General features: G+C 45.1%; 1 protein-coding gene across 8 annotated transcripts in view; it reads right to left on the bottom strand.

Annotated features, from left to right (window-relative positions):
* The window catches only part of scn8aa (sodium channel, voltage gated, type VIII, alpha subunit a), a gene marked incomplete at both ends in the record, with an annotated part of 38002 nt that overhangs the window by 12299 nt on the left and 7782 nt on the right, over window positions 1-17921 (bottom strand). For 2 of the 8 annotated variants that reach the window (XM_080015699.1, XM_080015702.1), the window contains 15 exons: window positions 1010-1183; window positions 1785-1939; window positions 2297-2414; window positions 3218-3679; window positions 3809-4165; window positions 4264-4437; window positions 5824-6062; window positions 6306-6441; window positions 8095-8409; window positions 10862-11143; window positions 11373-11579; window positions 13369-13510; window positions 13661-13724; window positions 14188-14409; window positions 16986-17077. In XM_080015699.1, coding sequence (XP_079871825.1) covers window positions 1010-1183; window positions 1785-1939; window positions 2297-2414; window positions 3218-3679; window positions 3809-4165; window positions 4264-4437; window positions 5824-6062; window positions 6306-6441; window positions 8095-8409; window positions 10862-11143; window positions 11373-11579; window positions 13369-13510; window positions 13661-13724; window positions 14188-14409; window positions 16986-17077 — 3139 coding nt within the window. Of the gene's footprint in view, window positions 1-1009; window positions 1184-1784; window positions 1940-2296; window positions 2415-3217; window positions 3680-3808; window positions 4166-4263; window positions 4438-5823; window positions 6063-6305; window positions 6442-8094; window positions 8410-10861; window positions 11144-11354; window positions 11580-13368; window positions 13511-13660; window positions 13725-14187; window positions 14410-16985; window positions 17078-17286; window positions 17379-17921 lie in introns of all 8 variants that reach the window. The other 6 variants (XM_080015700.1, XM_080015704.1, XM_080015698.1 and 3 more) reach the window with 6 other exon arrangements.

Below are 17921 nucleotides of genomic sequence, written 5' to 3'. Positions count from 1 at the left end.
TGTCAGACAGGTACTCTGTGTGACACCATCTCAATGGGCCGAGCATGCCTTGAATATGTGCATAATCAATAAGCTTGGTTATTGATTGGCTGATTCTAATTTGTGTTGGCATCCATGCTTGAAAAGCAAGTGTCTTCAAATTTGAATCATTTGACTTACTTTGGTTGCAATACAACAGAATTGGTTTCTATTTGCACACAATAGGGGGACGGGCTACACAATTCCTTGCTTGTGACACACCAAAGGAAGAGCCTCCCGGTGCATGAGCAGAGAATTGTCTTTCATATTCAAGCATCTCAGGCTGGCAAGAAACAAGGGTATGGTTTAAGAGAGATTTAAGATTTAAGATTCAGTGGAAGTGTAAGAGGTGATACAGGCATGCCGACACCTGACAGGACAGGCTACCGAAGCCTTGTAAAATACTGTCCTTTTGTATTAAACATGGAAGAGATCTGTCGTTGTGAACGACATGTCTTTTCACCCATTGCATTCCAAAAGGCAGATGTATCATTTTCCTAAACTGATCTCAAAAACCTCTTTGAAAACTAAACAACAGCATATGGTACATACTATAAAGGATGCATAGGCTATACATAACATTTATACACCTATAGACTTGATACAAATAAAACAAAATATAGAATAATGATAGATAGTTAGATAGAACAATGATAGATAGATAGATAGAACAATGATAGATAGATAGAACAATGACAGACAGACAGAGAGAGACAGACAGACAGACAGACGGATAGATAGATAGATAGCTAGATAGATAGATAGATAGATAGATAGACAGACAGACAGACAGACAGACAGACAGACAGACAGACAGACAGACAGACAGACAGGCAGGCAAGCAGGCAGACAGACAGACAGACAGACAGACAGACAGATAGATAGATAGATAGATAGATAGATAGATAGATAGATAGATAGAAAGATGTGATTGACTGCCCTATCACTCTAGACTAACAGACAGACGGAAGGACAAAGGATCTGGACTTACATCCACAATGAAGAAGTCCAGCCAACACCAGGCGTTGGTGAAGTACTTTACGAAACCATAGGCCACCCACTTCAGCAACATCTCCAGGATGAAGATATAAGTAAAAACCCTATCTGCGTATTCCAGAATGATCCGGATAGTCTTCCTCTGTTCAATGTACACATCCTCAAAGGCCTGCAGAGAGAGGGAGTATGTTTGGCTGAGGTGGGTGGGTGGGGTCGTAAGAAAAATGTATACAGCAATTCGGCTCAATCAGACTGATTACTCACGGTGATTTACCACACATATATTTTAAAGTAAATTGGCCTGCTTGATATATTTCAAATAACGCCACTGATAAAGCAGCTCAGCACCACCCCGCATTCTTATTTTAGAAGTGTTTGACATGCCCAAGAACATAGCCCTCCTGGCACCAGAAATAGATCCCCTGCTTGATAAATGGTACAGTCCATTAATCACACGGTGCTGCTCAGACTCTCCTGAGCCCTCCCCCAAACAGGCAGCACAGAGAACCAGGAGCCCAATTGACTGCAGCACAAAGTGACTTGTTTCATCTCCTCCCGCAGGGGAGGCTACATTTTTTGTTGCACTATATATCTTCTTTTTTTTGGCGGGGGGGGGGTCTTTCCTTTCTCTGCCCTTCTCACCGTAATAAATAAATGGAGAAATAAAAAGCTAACAATAAATAAAAAAAATTGCCAAATGTGCTTTGCTCAAGTGAAATTTCTAATGTGCGACTAAATATGCCAACACATACTAATGCGGGTTTGCTTACCAGGGCTCCGCTGCTGAGCAGGATCATGAAGATGATGAGAGTTTCAAACCAGTTGTGCTCCACAATCAGGTAGCAGGTCTTTCTCAGGAACCACCAGGGCTTCCCCCAGCCGTGGGTGATGGGAACGTCACAGCACTTGTACTTGGCCACACAAGCTGAGGAAACGCAGCGGGGCGGATGGCATTTTAGGTGGACAGACCAACAGACAAATGAATAGAGTACGCACACACGCACGCACGCACGCACACGCACGCACACGCACGCACGCACACGCACGCAGACACGCACACACACACACACACACACACACACACACACACACACACACACACACACACACACACACACACACACACGTGTGTGAATGCATGATTGAGTGCAGCGACTGGCCCTTTGTAATGTAATTGCCTTTGACATGGTATCTCTATCATTTCCCGACCAGATACTTCCCTTGGGGAGTATCTGGTGCTGTGGAGTGAATGTAATAGCCAATATGAGGGCAATGGTCTCACCATCTGTCCAACAGGCGTCTGGGTCCAAGTATTCTTCCACTGTTTCCACCACCACTACCTCCTCCACATCTGGCTTGATGTCGATGGTGCTGCCCTCGGACGAACTGGTGTCGTCCAGCTGATTAGATGCACATGCATAAACACATACACGCGGAAGGATTAACAAATGCATGTGCACCTGCATCCGAACATGTTCAAGTTTTCATTGCAGAGATACTAAAATCTGAAAAAGAAAAACAATTTTTTTGTGTCGCATAAGATCAACAGTGCCCACTTACTTCACAGCAAGAAAATTGTCGCCACTTGTTCAACTTCAGCTCAACAATAATACCCAATGCAAATAGATCAATTTATGGAGTTAAGGTGCAGCCTCTTTGTAGAATCTTAACCAGAAAGCTTAGATGAACATCATTGCAATGCCGAACATAGAAGAAACATTGATAGGAACATTGCTAGGACTCGGTATGCAGCATCAAAAGTGTCTTAAATGCATTTTATAAAAAGACTTAGGTCAGCAGATCTGTTGCACACGCCCTCCCAGCCAGCTCTTGACAAGTATATTGAGTAATGGAGTAATGTGCCCCATTGCAGAGTAGGATAGACACACCCTTTGTTTTAATGCCCAGGGAGAAGACTCCATATGGCAGCTATGGAGTCGGGTAGTATTACAATAACAACACATTGGATTCTAGTGTGTGATGGACATTAATGGAAGAAAGTAGGGAAGCAGGAGCAGGAAGCATAAATTCTTGCTGGACAACAAAGTTTAAATTGTTAGATGAAGAATTGAATAGATTTGTTTGTTTCAATTGCACACTACTGTAAATAACAGTTCGTTATTAATGATTTGCCAGGTAAATTAAGGTTATATCAAATAAAATAACATGCCGTTTTAGTCAAAATGGAGTCTTTTTCACTGACCTCTTTGCTGTTTTCATTATCTGACTCGCTGCTGAAGTCCTCAGTGTTCAGGTTCTCGAAGTCCGACTCTCCCACCGCTATGGGCACGCAGACGGTCAGGTTGGGGTTGTGGATGAACGACATGTGGTCCTCGTCGATCATGTACTTGCCCACACTGCTACCGATGCCGCTGGTGGTGCCGTTTCCATTTTTGGCGTAGTCCAGCTCGCGGTTGATGTCCACTCCTGTGTGGTTGGCAATGCAGTTGAGCTTCTTGTCGTACATGTCGTCCAGAGGCTTCTGCTCATCCTCTTCTGGAGGCTTGGCCAAAAGCAGCCGCAGCTTGGCCTTCACCCAGGCGATGCCCTTTTTGATGCGCATGACGGAGATCTGCAGATTGTTGGGTTCACCGTCATCGTCCGTCGCCGCCAGGTTGTCGGCGCTGAATGAGCTCAGCAGCAAGGCAAGGAAAAGGTTCAACACCTTTTGGAGGCGGAAGAGAAAAACAGAAAAACGGATGTAAATGACAGTGTTTCGACTGTCTTCCATTGGTAATGGATAGAAGGGCTCTTGGGGCGACTAGTGAGTGAACATACAACACTAGACACTCACCACCAGGTTACCGATGACCATAACCATCATGAAGACGATGAGGCACATGGCCTGACCCGCCACCTCCATGCAGTCCCACATGGTCTCAATCCACTCGCCACACAGCACGCGGAACACAATCAGGAAGGAGTGGAAGAAGTCGTGCATGTGCCAACGTGGCAGCTCGCAATCAGCCGCAATCTTACACACGCAATCCTTGTAGCTCTTGCCGAACAACTGCATGCCCACCACGGCAAAGATGAAGACTATGATGGCCAACACCAGAGTCAGGTTTCCCAGGGCACCAACCGAATTACCAATGATCTTGATCAGCATGTTGAGGGTGGGCCACGACTTGGCCAGCTTGAACACTCTCAGCTGTGGATCGTATCAGAAGGGATGGCATGTGAGATAAATAAGAAGATAGACAGTGACACGGACAGACAGGGAGAGAGGATCCAAACCAGAATGTTTACCAATCGGAATGACCGCAGGACAGACAGGCCTTCTACATCAGCCAGCGCCAACTCCACCAAACTCAGTGTCACAATAAATCCGTCAAAGCAATTCCATCCCTCCTGGAAGTAGTAGTAGGGATCCATAGCCACCAGCTTCGCAAACATCTCAACAGCAAAGATCCCTGTGAACACCTGGTGGTCAGAAAATAAATGAAAACAGTAAAACAAATAGATTTGGATCCATGTCATAATTTCAACAAAACAGAATTTGAGCATACCGCATGGGAGCAATGTCAAATAAAAGTTATATCAAATCAGCTGCACGTTATTCATGAAAGATCCATCACATTATTAATTATCCTTACAATAATAGGATATTAATGGATCAGTAAAAAAGCATCTGATCCATACATCTATATATATTTGTGTGTGTGTCTATGTGTCCGTCCCTCTCACTCTGTGTGTGTGTGTGTGTGTGTGTGTGTGTGTGTGTGTGTGTGTGTGTGTGTGTGTGTGTGCATGTGTGCGTGTGTGTGTGCATAGGTGTGTGTAGGTGTGTGTAGGTCTGTGTGTATGAGCACCAGCTGTCTGGCAGATAGTGACGAGAGCATGGCACTTCTGTGGTCTCCTCACAACTATAATGAACCACTGAAGGTTATTCGTAATCAGTGATGTCACTCGATGGTGCCATAGGGACACTGGTTCGTGGTGCATGTGTCCATGTGTATCTATATTTATGTGTGTGTGTGTGTGTGTGTGTGTGTGTGTGTATGTGTGTATGTGTGTGTGCCTGCGTGTGCGTGTGTGTGTATGAAGGTCCCTGGTCTGAGACGATGACTCATTGCATCAAGGTGACCTAGAAATTTCGACCTGTAATACAAACTGGTCTGTTAGGATTAATGACCCTGAAGCAGTGGCTGTAAATAACATATTTTATAAACTATAAAATCATGTGTGAATGCAGATGTTTGCACACAAACACAGATACATACAGATACCCATGCACACAACCATACACAGGCTGGGTGATGGGTGTGAATTTACACTCTGTCTCATGATTCCTGATCGTATTCATACCTACACACTGGCTTCGGTATGGGTTGAGTTCAAATGCTATGTTAACCATTGGTAATAGCATCAGCAGGACAAAAAAATCCTTGCACGGGTCAGATTTACTCAGTTTCAGTAAAAATGCTAATGTAGAAAATGGCCAGGTTGAGTTATCTGAGCCGTGATTTAGACCCCATTTCAGAGCAGCACATCGATCAGGGGCCATGAAATATTAATACTGGTCTCCCACAGGTCAGCAATCCAGCAAAGAGGCAGCAACCAGCAGCTCCGATAAACGGAACCAGAGGAGGGACACAGACTGAGGAAGATAGACAAACAGGATGAAGTGTGTCCAGGTGGATGTGACCTGCCAGTTATGCATTCAAAAAGAAGACCTTTCAGCATAGATAATAATGATAAGAGAAGGCAATCTACTGTAAAAAAACAAAAACAAAACATACTTCTTTTTATTTTCAGACCTCTCTAAAGGGGAAGGAGGACAATGTGACAAGGTTCATCGCCACTCACCAAATTGCCGACAGACAGCACCTCCTCAAAGTGCGGGGTCATGGGATAGTGCTCCATGGCCATGAAGAGGGTGTTGAGCACAATGCAGATGGTGATGGCCAAGTCTACAAAGGGGTCCATGACGATCAGGTTGACTATCTCTTTGATCTTCAGCCACGCGGGGGAGCATTCCCAGATCAGGAATGTGTTAGAAAACTTATACCAGCACGGTGGACACTTGCGCTGTGACTCCTCCAGCTCTGAAGACATAGCGCGGATCACACGTCACAACCAAAACACTGGCGAGGCCGAGCATTACCGCATGCAATATTATATCAAAATAATAAGAGATTGAAAAAGAGACTGTGTGCATTGTATGTATCTGGTACTGTTGGATATGCAAAGCAGATAAGCAGGAAATACATGTCAATCTAATCAACCAATGAGAGGAGTCCTAGCTAAAGACGAGAGCAGGTTAAAGAGCTGGGTTAAGGTGGCAGTACCCTCCACTAGTGTGTTGGTAATGACGCTCATGACACTGTTGGCCCGCTCTTTCCGCCCAAAGGAGGTATTGAGCTGGTCCACAGACACCATCAGGGAGCCCGACAGCTTCTTCTTCACCTCAACCTCAGTAGTGGGCTGTCAGGAGGAGAGGAAGAATCAAGCACCCATGGAGAGGACATGAACACCATCCCACAGCACCACCGGTGGCCGGCGGGGGGAAGTGCACCATAGCGTCGGCAGGATAGAATAGAATAGAGGACGAGGTGTTTTGTTTTTTTTGTTTTTTTTGATAGGGGAATGACATGTTTGATTCCTCTCTATGTCAGTGCTGGTTTCAAGGAAAAAAAAATTAGTTTGCTTTAAAATCATGCAGGACTCAGCCAATGTGGGAGCAGCGGTCTCGGGATACTTTGTGACATTGTGTCTAGACCCTAAGTATAATAAATGGACCCTGTTTTGATATTCTGTGCAAGGAACACTGTTTTAGTATGAATGTGATTTCAGTCCTGTCATGCAACGATGAAGTGTTTGCTAATATTGCAATTATTTTATAAAAAGGTCTCCCAAATCTGGCCATTTTATTGAACTTGGAAATAAAAGCTAGCCTACTTTGAAATCAGGGCAATCTAAAGAAATCATATGGGGCAAGTATTTCAGATCAGTCCAGTTGTCATGCATGAGCATGCACCAAGTCAAAGAGAGGGAGAGAAAAAATTTACAGACATCGTTAGACATTATTGTACTATTAGTACTACCGTCATGCTTGGTATTCTGATCTAGGCTATAAATCTACCATGCTTGCTAGCATGAGGGCACAACTATTTCACTAAGGTTGACTTGGAAGAATTTGGGAAACAGTGGGGTACAGACAGACAAGGACAGCAGCCCTCCGTTATTTGGTAAGTCATCCCCATCAAGGCCCCATAAGGCAGCACAAGACACTGGTTTATCTTAAGCTCTGCGTGAGCACGTATTGGAGAATATTATTTATTTATTATGGAAGCAGAGAAGGATGTGTGTTGCTCTACAATGTGAAAGGCCCCTTTCCTCCGCCTCTGTACTTCTACCCACACAAGCAAGCCTAGGCCCTGGCTACCTAGAGGAGGAATACATTACAGTGTAGCAATCAAAGGGTTTTAACACTTCATTTAAGGCTTTTAGTTACAGTTAAGATAAATTAAAAATAAAACTGATTTGAATTGGTGAAGAATTAATTTATGGATTCGCGTTTACCCTTGACATGAAGTGGTCTATTAAGTGCTATTACCTATGATTCTACAATTATATTATTGTTGTTGTTGTTCCCAAAGTAATTGAACTATGTGGGAGGGAATACAATCATATTGTTTCAGTAAATGTTTTAATTTGACTATGTACATTCTGTATAATAGCACTCTGTTTTTATATATATATAGTGAGTAACCTTGAATATACTCAAAACATTCAGTTCATCAGAACAAAAAACATCCATGGCAACAATTATCAAGTGCTGTTATGAATGACGAATAGCCTGGAAGTCGCTTAAAGACCCAGTGTCAGTACATCCGGCACTAGACTTTGTCTATAACATTTGCTACCCAATTTGTTTACATCTCCATCCTTTGCCTAGTGTCGGAGGGCGGCATACACTACAGGGGCGAGGGGGAGGGAAGGCACGAGCGCGTAGCCAAGAGATACATACGGACTTGCAAAGACGACAGAATAGGAGAGAGAGAGAGAGAGACAGAAAGAAAGAGCAAACGAGGAGGGGGCCATGCCTAGACGGGGTCTACTCATTGACTTCCTTACACTGTCATCAGTGGCTGCCTTATCTATTTTCACCTCAGGCAGTAGGCGTCCGCCAGGCCCCGGGCCGATGAGCGACACCACGCCGTTGCAGTCCACCGTACTGTTCCTCTTGCCGTGGTAGCCGGTGTAGCTGCTCCGCCGGTACGGACTGAACAGGGAGCCCCGGCGCTCCTCGCACTCTTCCACGGTGCTGTGCTCATCGTCAGCAAACTCGTTCTCAGAGCCCACGTCCTTGCTGCGCCCCTTGAAGCTGAAGATGCTGCTCTTGCTGTTGTGGCGTGAGAGAAAGGGGGAGCCGGGGATACTGAGGAGCGACTGCGGGCAGGGGGTCCAGCAAAGAGAGAGGGCGGAGAGGAGGAAACAAGGAGGGGGGAAGAGGAGAGGAGGGGTCAAGGTAAAAAGAAGAACAGGAGAAGAGAGGTGAGTGTGACTGATGTCGCCCAGACTGTTCCAGAGTTGCGTTGATTGCGTAGTCGTTTCTGCGCTCTTTGTCACCAGTTCCAAAGGTCAGGGTGAAAGGCAACATCTGTGGTGGGTGTGGGAAATCCAGTGCAACACGGACATCCTTTCCCGAAGGAGTACACACTGCTGAGGTGGTCATGTGATTTAATAAATAAGGGGGAATACATAATCAGGTCAGTGATATCCTGTACCAGCAAGGTCACGAAAAGAAAGGACAGTGAGGGAGACAGCAGAGGCAACATGAAGGATAGCCTTGCTATATAAACACACACACAGACACACACAGACACAGACACACACACACACACACACACACACACACACACACACACACACACACACACACAGACACACACACGCGCGCGCGCACACACACACACACACACACACACACACACACACACACACACACACACACACATTAAGGATGTAACAAGTCACCGTTACGAATCGGAAACCGGTCAATCGTCCGATCCCAAAGTTACGAATCAGTTGACTGAAGCTTTGCTGCTAATTCTACTTTAGCATAAACGAATCTGCTGCGGCCTCACTGAACTAACGTCTGCCCTCTCTTTCTCCGACTCCATCTCACCGCACACACCCCTGCGCCAGATCGCATGCGCACACTCCCTCTTGCGAGACTTGTGGACCGCCCGCAGTAAAACACATTTTAGCTGACAATTAACAATACTCCAACGCATCCAGGGTCATTACAATAGCATTCGAATATTACAAAAAAAAACAACAACAATAAAGTTCAATATAAGTTCATGCAGTTTGTTGCACAGTGAACACACAGAGAGAAATATCCCCTGTCGCGGTGTGAGCAGTCCGAGTCGGTGGAGATGCACGACGCACCGTCGCGTTTCACCGTGTGTACAGGGGAGCGAGTGCCTTTGACCAGAATGTCCAGTAATTCCAAAGATGTGGCAATGAAAGTGGGAAATAAACCCGACCATCACCGACGGAACGTCCTCTAGTGTAGAGGTTCCCAACCACCGGCCAGTGTACAGTGAGAATGCGGGTGGGACTTTTTTCAGGAGTGATCTGCTCCACAGCAGAGCAGCAGCAGGAAAAGGACTAAATTAAATACATCTAGAGTTTTTATTTGCTTTGTTTAGAGAAAAGAAACCATGGTCCTGTTCTGACACTCACATGCCCATTGTAGACGTTTTCGGCAGTGGAAAGGGGTCAGCATGGGCACTCTGACCGGTCTGTGGCCACGCAGCCCCATACGCAGCAAGCTGTGATGTGTGATGGAGTGTGATGTGTGTTCTGACACCTTTCTATCATAACCAGCATTAACTTTTTCAGCAATTTGTGCTACAGTAGCTCTTCTGTGGGATCGGACCAGACGGGCTTCAATCACAGAAGAATATTGATTTGATTTGACTTGAGCAATTTCAAGCCTTGTAATTGTTTGAATCTGAAAATGAACATTCAAAAGACTCATTGGGGTTTAAGCTCATTACATTAAAAAAACGCGCTATTCTGGAAGAGGCTCCGCCCGGACTCTACAGGTGTTCCGGGCTCTGCCAGCAGCCACAGCGCGCATGGCGCACCGTGGCACACCACACACGTCAACTTCGAGAACTGACGTTCACTCGCATTCAATTGTTTGACGGGGCCGGATGCGGCGTGGGCCCTGCCGTTTGAGACCCCACCTCTAGGAAGCATGGAACATTTGGAAGTGTTTTGAAAGGTCCTCTATAGAAAACGAACGGCTCGCGGCTCTATCTAGCGTTTTGCTGTTAATCATGTGCAAGAGGGCTTCATAAGAACACTCAAATTTCTCAGTTCTTTTAAGGCAAACCCCAATGAGTCTTTTTACCTTGTTTGGCAAAACAGATTATGATACAGCCAAGCACAATGTCGGAGCCGGTGCAGCGAGGGTGAGGCCTAAACAAAGCTGTAGAACTGCTCCTCTGAAACATTCATGTAATCGCTGTGAATAATTCAGCACCCGGATGTGTGTTGCTGTATCTTTGGCTGCTATGAGCCGGTAGCATTTGAGCTCATGCAAAACAGTGACTTCGCTGCACTCCAAAGCTTCAACATCTGTAATCCAACTGCCCTCATAACTAAAGGTGCAAACATAACAACATCTTTTCATTTGCCCTATCATTTTTGCTTGCGTTAAAAAAAAATAAAAAATCTTGATTCCACTTCCGTGGAAATGATTTTGGTCTTGGTCCTTGGCTTTTTTTTTGACATTTGATGTATTGTAAAGGCTGACCGTTCCAAACCTTAACCAAATGATATAACTGCGATCAACAACATTGCATAGTATAAAACCTAAACTCACCTGGTTCATAATGGAAGACTTGCGACCCAGGCGGTTGTCAGGGAAACGGAAGCGGCTCCTCTTGCTGCCGTCGTCCGACTCCGACTTGACAAACTTCTCGCTGTCGCCCTTCTCCTTTTCCTGCTCTTTCTGTCGCCACTTCTTCTTGCGGTTGCGCCGCTCTTTGGCACTCTTGGAGCTGAGCTTGGACATCTCAGAGGAGCTGCAGGACAAGTGCCCCCCTCCGTCGTCCTCTACCGCGTCCTCTGACACAGTGCCGGCCGAGGTCGCCATGGCAGCAGTCTGCCAAGGAACCCAGACGGGAGCATAGAAGTGGAGTCAAAATCATGACATTACAATTATATATTAGGGAGAGCCTAGTTTTAACGAGTAAAGAGCTCAACCTTGGCCCTCAAAGTGATGTATTTAAGGGATGTATCAGAAGATTCATACTTTGTTCGTGAGACAACCAAAGAAGCAATTTGGTTGCAAATCCGAGCGGAAGTCAAACTACAGGGGGTAACATACTGACCTGGGCATCCTCCTGCTGTTTCTTAAGCTGCTCCAGCATGGCCTTGAACTCTTCTTCCTTCTGCGCCGCCTCCTCCATGGTGGCCTGGTTCTGCTCCTCATAGGCCATGGCCACCACAGCCAGGATCAGATTCACCAGGTAGAAGGAACCCACGAAGATCACCAGCACAAAGAAGATCATGTAGGTCTTCCCCGCTGCCCTCAGGGTCTGTCGGAAGAGGGGGGCAAGTAGTGACGACATGTGACATTGTGTGTGACGCCGTCAACCAAAGTGCTTACATCTTGGCCCTTTAACTTCCCAGAGATGACTCATCAAAATGAAAGTTTCCTAAGTGTGAGTATTAGGGAAAGTAGAATTGACAGGCCGGTTTGTGGGCTGCACCTGGAATCCCATTAGTACCAATCTATGTTGTGTATAGCCGTGAGAACCGATGAACTGGCAGTGTGGTAATACCTGCCTTGTTTCTGAGAGGGGAAAAAAAATATATACAGCTTCTACAAAACCCAGTACATTACAGTTCAAATCACCCACCCTGTTGCTGTTTACTTCTCTTACGGATGAACTGATATGAAACCAGCCATTTTTAGTCGGGACAAGAACATTCCATCCACCGTGATTCTTTAGGTTTCCCAGCATGGCACCAAGGTTGTATTGTTCACCAGGGGAAGCCGGATCTGCATGTTGACCTACTTTCCTATGCTTACCGTCCCAGCCGGTGCATAGCCAATCATTTTCTATGGTTTGGGATGTTATCCCCAGCAGAGAAGGGGGTGTGAGGCGAGTGAGCAGCCCGGACAAGACAGACCCAACGTTCTGGAGAAAATGCTTAAGAATATACTGTATTTCCCCAGCATTAATACACAACGACTTCATGTATGTACCATCATTTATGATATCAAAATTCAATGATAATGACAATCTAGGCGGGGCGGTGCTGCAGGATGGTGGCAACACAAATAAAGACAGACGCATGTGATTTTTCATTTTATTCAGGGCCATTTAATGGATCTTAAGCTTAACCGAGGCAGCCCAGCTTTAAATTGAACCGTTCCCCTTCAGCAGCCTCCCTTGGTCCCCTCTTCAAAACAGGGACTTGTCTGCAGGGACCAGAGCCAAGAACAGAGGGCTTCCTCGGATACAGTGGAGCAATTCCCCTCACACATCAATTATGAATGTGGTTTACATGCAGTACTGGGAAAGGGTATCTGACACAACACACTGCGACACTCCTAACAACAGGAGCAGAAATTAGCACCAAAGTCCAATATATTGTCTCCTTGTCCCAAACGCAACCAAACATCATCCGTCCCAATGAAGGCACCCCGCTGAAAACTGGCCTTTGCAAATTTATTCACCTACAGTACATTAAATGTTATATCAAGACCACGAATGCCTGAGCAGGGAATGTGGGCAGCCGGGAACCACTCACTGCAGCGCTGTGGACCAACTATTGAAATTATATGATCTCATTTGCTAATGCTCTGCCACAGCCAATTTCAGTCAGCTGGGGATGGCAAGTACTGTATATTCTGAGCATCGAACAATTACTATTCCAAAGCAAACCGAAACATGGCCGCCCGATCATATCTCTGAAGAAACTAAACAGCGTCTGGAGCTTGGACTGGGAAGCTGACTTTCTAAGATAGGACCAAAGATAGTCATAGAAGCTGAAGTCAGGTCTCATCTCTCTCGTTGGCCACTCATTTAATGCCTCCTTTCCTTTCCTATGCACTTGGCACCGGCCAGACAATTCAGATTTGAGGATCATCAATTCGTAGCAACAAGGAAGAATCTGTAGGAATACCAATTACTGTTTTCCTGGTTGCGTACTATTTGTGTAACGTGTTTTTTTTACCTGCTCGTAATTACAGACAGAATAGTTACTATTAAAAAAAAAACAAAAAAAAACCATTTAGTGATTTGATAATACACATGACACAACATGACTTGGAAAGCGGTTAATCATACAGATGTGAGAGAAGCACATCAGTCTTACCAGCATGTAGAGGTTTTCCCAGAAGTCCTGTGTCATGAGTCGGAAGAGGGCCAGGAAGGCCCAGCCAAAGCTGTCAAAGCTGGTGTAGCCATAGTTCGGATTTCTCCCCGCTTTCATGCATGTGTATCCCTCCGGGCAGCGGCTGGAGGGTGGGAGAAGAACAGGGTACCGGGCCGAATAATGACTTAGTGCAATTTACTCAAAGAAATAGTCTGGCTGGGGCAGGCTTTAAAGAATGACAGTGGGTCGTGGTGGCATCGGCAGGAGGAGCGGGGAAGGGAAGGCTACTCACCCAGAGTCAGAGCTGTTCCCACAGAGAAGAGCGTCCAAACTGCCAGGCAGGAAGTAGAAGTTGGCTGAAGGGGAGAGCAAGCACAGCCGTTATGAGTCATTTCTCTTGTGTTCTGTCGCAGCTACAGTAGCCTATTGCAAGGGCAATGGTCTGTAGCATCTATCGTACTCAATTTCTTACTTCACTTTGGCCATGTTTTTTCAAAAACTGTAGCGGTAGTTTTAGCATACATGGCCAAAATCAAATTTTTTTATACATACTTTTATCAATCCTTCTGGGGGAAATTAGTTCTCAGCAATTTACCCATCCTAGTATCGGACAGGATTGAGATCTCGACCGATGCCTTGACAGGAGTGTCTAATCCTAGCATGTGTCTTTTGGGGTGGGGGGAAATCGGAGCAAACCTACACGAACACACAGACTCCACAGAGAAAGGTCAGCCGGATTCGAACCCCGAACCTCCTCGCTGTGAGGCGACAGAGCTCACACCCGAGACGACGCAGCCCCGACAGCCCGGCTGTACTCACTATTGTTATTAATGTACTCGTTCCAGTCGAAGCTCTTGCTGCTGTTGGATAGGTCGCTTTCGGTGGAGTTGAGGGGCCAGACCACACACTTGTGTCGCAGGTTCCCCATGAAGAGCTGGAGGCCGATGAGGGCAAAGACGCTCAGGCAGAAGACGGTCAAGATCATCACATCTGACAGCTTCTTCACAGACTGGATCAAGGCGCCCACAATAGTCTTCAGGCCTTGAGGTCAGTTGCACACGCGTGCACACACACACACACACACACACACACACACACACACACACACACACACACACACACACACACACACACACACACACACACACACACACACACACACACACACACACACACACACACACACACACAGTGTAAATGATGCCACAGCTAATGATGTCCCAGGTCTGAATGTTTGGAGCTTCTCTACTACTACTACTACTAGAATTATTCCAACACTGTTGGAACACTCTGATAATCTCTATCAATCATTACAGTCATACTCTGTAAAGCTAAAAATATGGATTTGAGTTACAGTAAAAGCAAAGCTAAAATGTACACACAAAATATATACACAAAACAGAATGTTTTGATTTGGGCTAACAACTGAATTGCTTCATGGGCAGGGGTATAAGGGTATAAGCATATACAGTATAAAAAAGACTGTTAAATACTATTCTGAAAGGTCCGTCGACAGAACTGACAAACTATACATACAAAACATCATTTCTCAGAACAAAACAAAACACTAAATATTTAAGAGCCTTCCCACTCCGTTTGAACGCCTTCACAACACAGGCAGTGCCCCCGACATAGAAACCAAATGCTGAGAAACAAAAGCCCTCCAAACGAAGGCCAGAGAGAGGACGACTCGTCCGGCGAGATTTGCGGTCGGTTTGTTTGGCGATTGCCGTAATGAGGAAGAGGAGGAAGACTCTGTAGAAGTGTGAGAAAGAGAGCACAGCAGCACGAGGAGAGGCCATGACGGAGGGAGAGAGGCACATGCAGGGAGGGAGGGGGAGGGAGGGGAGGGGGGCTGGAAACCACATGCATGTCATTTAAACTCCAAGGCTGAATAGGAGCAATTCAATGCCAGCGCCAATGTGGACACTTTCTTGAACTGTCTCGTATGTGGTGTCGTTTTAACAAAGCACTGACTCCCCTTTCCCTGAGCCTGTGGTCCGGCGCGCCGACTCCTGAGCTAGAGCACAAAGCTGGTTTACCTTCTGGGAGGGCCTCGTCCGGCAGCGTGCACTGGGGTCCGGGAGAAACTCAAACTGGGAGGCGGGCCACCCTCAGCCCTGACAAAATGTTTTCTGTTTGGTCTATACAGGCACGGTCGCTTTAACCGACTGTTCCATCTTCTTATATATAGAGAGATATTATCTCAACTTAGGCTTCCATAACACTCAGACATTCCCACCAAAAATGAAAAATATCCCTCATACTGTCAATGAAGGTTGAAATAAAAAGCCGCCGACTTACTGAATTAAAACAATAGATCAAATTAAGGGTTAATTCTGGAAAATTAACAAAACATTGTAAATAAAAGGGGAAATATACTGTATATCACTTTAAGGGGCATTAAATAACATTATGTTCATCATGTCATCCCAAATATTTAGACTCTGCATTGTAAACTGGGCAAAAGTGTAAGTAATTGAAGAAAAGTACTCCCATAGTACAGTACTGTGGTGTGTACTTTCCAAGCAGGGTCTTATTTTCTTAAATTTCCAAATGAATATGCTTATTATTGTTTACAAGAATTGCTTTTAGACACTGTCTATCATTAAATAGACTGTAGATTGGAGTTGTGTTTTGGCCCAAATAGGTGAAAGATAATTCAACCATCCCATCGCCACTCCCAACCTCTAGAATATGAGGGGAAACAGTTTCTCTTTCTGCTGAATTCATTCAAGGACACTGTAAAAGAAAACTCAATAATCAAACTAAAAAAAGTAAAAAAGGGCAACTGAAACTTCCAATGCCATTTCTCAGCCAAGCTCTTAGTAGGCTAATATTGTAAAGCAAGTGACTCAAAAGCATCATGCAGCATAAGAAATATGTTCACAAATTAGGCTTGGCAGTCTTCATGCATAAATAAAGTGTACATTCTGTGGGATCTCTCTAACAGCTATGCTATTTCTCGTCTTAACATCAACATCATGTTCAAGGTTTCTTGTATTCGGATCGAAGGACGTTTCCAATTTAATCCTTGCTTGTGGAGCTACTCAAAAGCTGCTTATTGCACCCTTGTTTTCATTCCAATTACAGTTGTTTTTTATTGAGGAATATTTGGTACTCTAATTGAAATTCAATTTCCACATCTTTTATTACGGTATCACTACAACGATAGTATTCAAATGATTACAAATTGGTTAATTATTGACTGAAGTTTAATATCAGATAGAATGATGTAGATATGTTGTCTTCAAGGGACTGATACTGTTCTCAAATATATTAGTCAAGCAATTTTCTTGGCAACAGAAGCAAACGCTTGCTTATTCAAAAATCTAGTGAACGGAGCAGGTCAAAAGCTGTTTTCTTACGGGATACACGGGTCTGATGAGAGCGCTACTGGGGCAGAAGAGAGTGCAGACACTTTGGAGGGCCCTAGAGTAGACTGCAAAGCCTATCAAAAATGTATTAGTACCATTTTTGATAATTTTGGAGGAAAAATAAATCAAAAAATGGTTTTCTCCAAATTTTTTTTAGTAGCTTAAATTATAAGCATAATAATAGTGAGTAGAAAAATAAAGGGTGAGAGGATCAGCCTTAGTGTTTAAACTAAATCTCACCTGGAATGACAGAGATAGTTTTCAATGCTCGGAGAACTCTGAATGTTCTCAGCGCAGATACATTGCCCAGGTCCACAAACTCTGTTATATATCTGAAATAGGGGAAGGATCACACACAAAACAAACACCAATGACAAAACCACACACGCAAGAGCACAACACCACCGAAACCAGGAAGAATGACGCCACTCACAGAGCCTGTCCACTGAGGAGGGAGGGAAGGAGAAAAAGGAAAGAAAGACACACACACCTAACACCGACCCCCCCCCGCCCGCCCCCATCCCCCCCTATCCTGTCTTACCTGGAATAACAGAAATAGTTTTCAATGCCCTCAACACCCTGAACGTGCGCAGAGCTGAGACATTGCCTAGGTTTACAAACTCTGTTATATACCTGCAGGGTCAAACCACAGTTACAAACAGCTTGTTATTTACATGACGGACAAAAAAAAAGTAATAATAAAAATAAAAATAAAAAATGAAAGAAAACATTGACATTGCATCATGAAAATCAAACCAGCTCCACAAATAAATAACACCGAACTGTACTCATACACAATACAGTAGGTTTTGCTTTCGAACCAAAATCACTGGTCACACAGTTAAAAAAAAAAAATCACTGGAAACTTTCAACGGGTCGAGAGCCTTGAAGAGGACCTCGCGGGCTCCGGCGGATCGGAAGGGGGAGGGGGGGTAAAGAAGAGAGAATGCAAGACACATCGGATGGAGACGAAGATGAGGGTAGGGACTGAAGCGTGGGTGTTCTCGGGAAGGCTGCAGAGTGTCCGCGTTTGGGAGAACCTTCATTTCCCAGAGTGAGAACAGTCAAACCTCAGGTCAGTACAGGCAACGGATGGGTTTTAGAGAGAGAGAGAGAGAGAGAGAGAGAGAGAGAGAGAGAGAGAGAGAGAGAGAGAGAGAGAGAAAATAGATGATG

The sequence above is a fragment of the Zeus faber genome (genome assembly GCF_960531495.2).
Source record: "Zeus faber genome assembly, chromosome: 15".
NCBI classification, from domain to species: domain Eukaryota; kingdom Metazoa; phylum Chordata; class Actinopteri; order Zeiformes; family Zeidae; genus Zeus; species Zeus faber.
This window is presented reverse-complemented; position numbering and strand designations above follow the sequence as displayed.